Here is a 2757-nt window from a genome sequence, read left to right as displayed (position 1 = left end):
AACAATAAAAAAAAACTAAAAACTTGTTAATCCAATACTCCATAAGCTTGTTGAGCAAAATTTGGGAAAGTGTTAATTTTATAATTCCCTGCAGACATTATAAGCAACCATATCAAACTAAAGAAGAATTAAACTAACAAAATCCCTTAAAACTTCTTTGCAATAATGTCATCCCGGAATTATGTGATATTTGACTGTGATGGTGGCAGTGATGATGCCTGGGCATTATTGTTGCTGCTAAAAGCTGAAGCAGAAAATCATTTAAGTATTTTAGGAATCACAATATGTGGCAGTGGCAATACAACACTACACAATGCCGCTTACAATATGTTGAGAATACTAAGGGCCTGTGGCAGAGATGAGGTAATTTAATTTATTTATACACTTTAATAAATATTTAAGAAATTGTTAATGTTTTTATTATGTAGATACCCATTTTCTTGGGTGCCGCTGAATCTCTGCTCTCAGCTCAAGATAATGAGAAACGTCCTTTATTCCATGGCAAAGATGGTTTTGGTGATGTTTTGCCCCAAGATGAGGATATAGATGTCCAGGATATGGTAGAAGGTGAACATGCAGTGGCAGCTATAAATCAATTTTGTATAGAGGTAAAAGACTGGAATTTGTTTTTACAAATACGTAGTTAATATTACCAATTTTGTTTGATTTTAGAATCCTAGACAAGTTACTATTATTGCTGTGGGCCCTTTAACAAATATTGCCTTATGCTATTCCATGTATGGTCAAGAGTTTTCCTTTAATATTAAGGAATTGTTTATAATGGGCGGAAATCATCAGGGTGAGTAGAAAAAACATTTTATAAAATTCCGAATTTGTTTCCAAGACAATATGATCTCTATATATAAAGACATAATTTAGGATTATATGAAGACCTAATTCAATACTATATTAAGTCTTTATAAAGACCTACGAATGAAGCTTATTTAAGACTATATATAAATACCTATGATTTAAACTAATTTAAGACGGTATAAAGACCTGAGATTGAAGCTAATTAAGGACTTTATAAAGACCTAAGATTGAAGCTAATTTAGGACTATATAAAGACCTATGATTTAAACTAATTTAAGACTTTATAAAGACCTAAGATTGAAGCTTATTTAAGACTTTATAAAGACCTAAGATTGAAGATATTTTAAGACAATATAAAGAACTAAGATTGAAGCTAATTTAAGACTTTATAAAGACCTACAATTGAAGCCAATTTAAGACTATACAATGACCTACTATTGAAGCTAATTTAAGACTTTATAAAAACCTAAGATTGAAGGTAATTTAAGACTATATAAAGACCTACGATTGGAACTAATTTAAGGCTATATAAAGACCTGAAATTGGAGCTAATTTAAGACTTTATAAACACCTAAGATTGAAGCTAATTTAAGACTTAAGAAAGACCTAAGATTGAAGCTAATTTAAGACTTTATAAAGACCTACAATTGAAGCCAATTTACGACTATACAATGACCTACTATTAAAGCTAATTTAAGACTTTATAAAGACCTAAGATTGAAGCTAATTTGAGACTTTATAAAGACCTACGATTGGAACTAATTTAAGACTAAATAAAGACCTACGGTTGAAGCTAATTTAAGACTATATAAAGACCTGAGATTGAAGCTAGTTTAAGACCTTATATAAAGACCTAAGATTGAAGCTAATTTAAGACTTTATAAAGACCTTTTTTTAAAGACCATCGATTGATGTTTATTTAAGACTTTTTCGATGCAAGACTGCCCAAAATATTAAATTTAAATTTTAAAAGAATATTTGTAATACTTATTAAATAAATTTTAGGTGTTGGCAACTATTCTCGAGCAGCTGAATTTAATTTTTACGCAGATCCCGAAGCTGCTCATATTGTATTAACTAAATCAAAATGTCCTATTACCGTACTGCCCTGGGAACCATGTATGCAGGACAGATTTTTCATATGCATCGTAAGTTTCATTTCTACATCTGTAAAGACAATTTCTTAACAAGTTTTCTTTTTCCCCCCAGAAATGGCGCTTGGAACAATTTGGTTCTAAAGCCAGCCAAAATCCAGCCGTCGATTTATTGAACCTAGTCGAAGCTGCCCAGTATTTACCGCCGGGCTACAAAGGCTGGAATCCCTGTGATGCCATGCTTGTGGCTGCCTTTCTTTTTAGCTCACAAATCATCATGAAACAAAGTAACTGGCATTGTGTGGTAGACTTGAATGGCCACACACGCGGCCAAATGGTTTTGGATCATTTGCAGGAAGTTGAAAAGAATCCGAAAAATGTACGTATTATTGAATTGGTGGATGCGGAATTCTTTAAAAAAGTCGCCGAATGGGGTACCGGTTTAAGGGAGTTGAGTGTAGATTTGTCGAGTAATAAGGAGACGATAAAAGAGGAGATCAAACAGGAAAATGGCTGTTGAAGAGTAATGACAGAGAATGTAAATAGTTGGGATATATACAAGTTTTTTTTTAATTGCATTTTTAATTTATACTAAAGAACTAGTGATAATAAATGTTATTATTAAATTGTAATGTAAAACTTGTTGTATTTATTTGGAATTGGAAATAGTTATGTATCTTTTTAGAAAAACGTTTCTTCGTTTAACCGAAAGCAGCCTAAACTTCTTGAATTATATGGAATTTCAATACATCAGAGCCTGAATAAATTTTTATAGTTTCATTATGTGTAATTGATTCCGAAAAAGTTTGTAATCGTCCTCTATTTTTTAGAATTATTGTGATGCTTGAAA

The 2757-nt window shown here is 31.4% G+C and overlaps 1 protein-coding gene across 1 annotated transcript; it reads left to right on the top strand.

Moving 5' to 3' along the window:
• LOC135957139 (nucleoside hydrolase) lies at positions 1–2546 on the top strand. The gene is made up of 5 exons (XM_065507824.1): positions 1–363; positions 429–608; positions 673–799; positions 1819–1961; positions 2023–2546. Exons 1-5 carry the CDS (start codon positions 166–168, stop codon positions 2425–2427), a joined length of 1053 nt encoding a protein of 350 aa, XP_065363896.1. The 5' UTR covers positions 1–165; the 3' UTR covers positions 2428–2546.
• The last annotated feature ends 211 nt before the right edge of the window (positions 2547–2757 follow it).

This window comes from Calliphora vicina, chromosome 4, assembly GCF_958450345.1.
Source record: "Calliphora vicina chromosome 4, idCalVici1.1, whole genome shotgun sequence".
Taxonomy (NCBI): Eukaryota; Metazoa; Arthropoda; class Insecta; order Diptera; family Calliphoridae; genus Calliphora; species Calliphora vicina.
The sequence above is the reverse complement of the archived record's forward strand: the minus strand, read 5'-3'. Positions and strand labels throughout refer to the sequence as shown.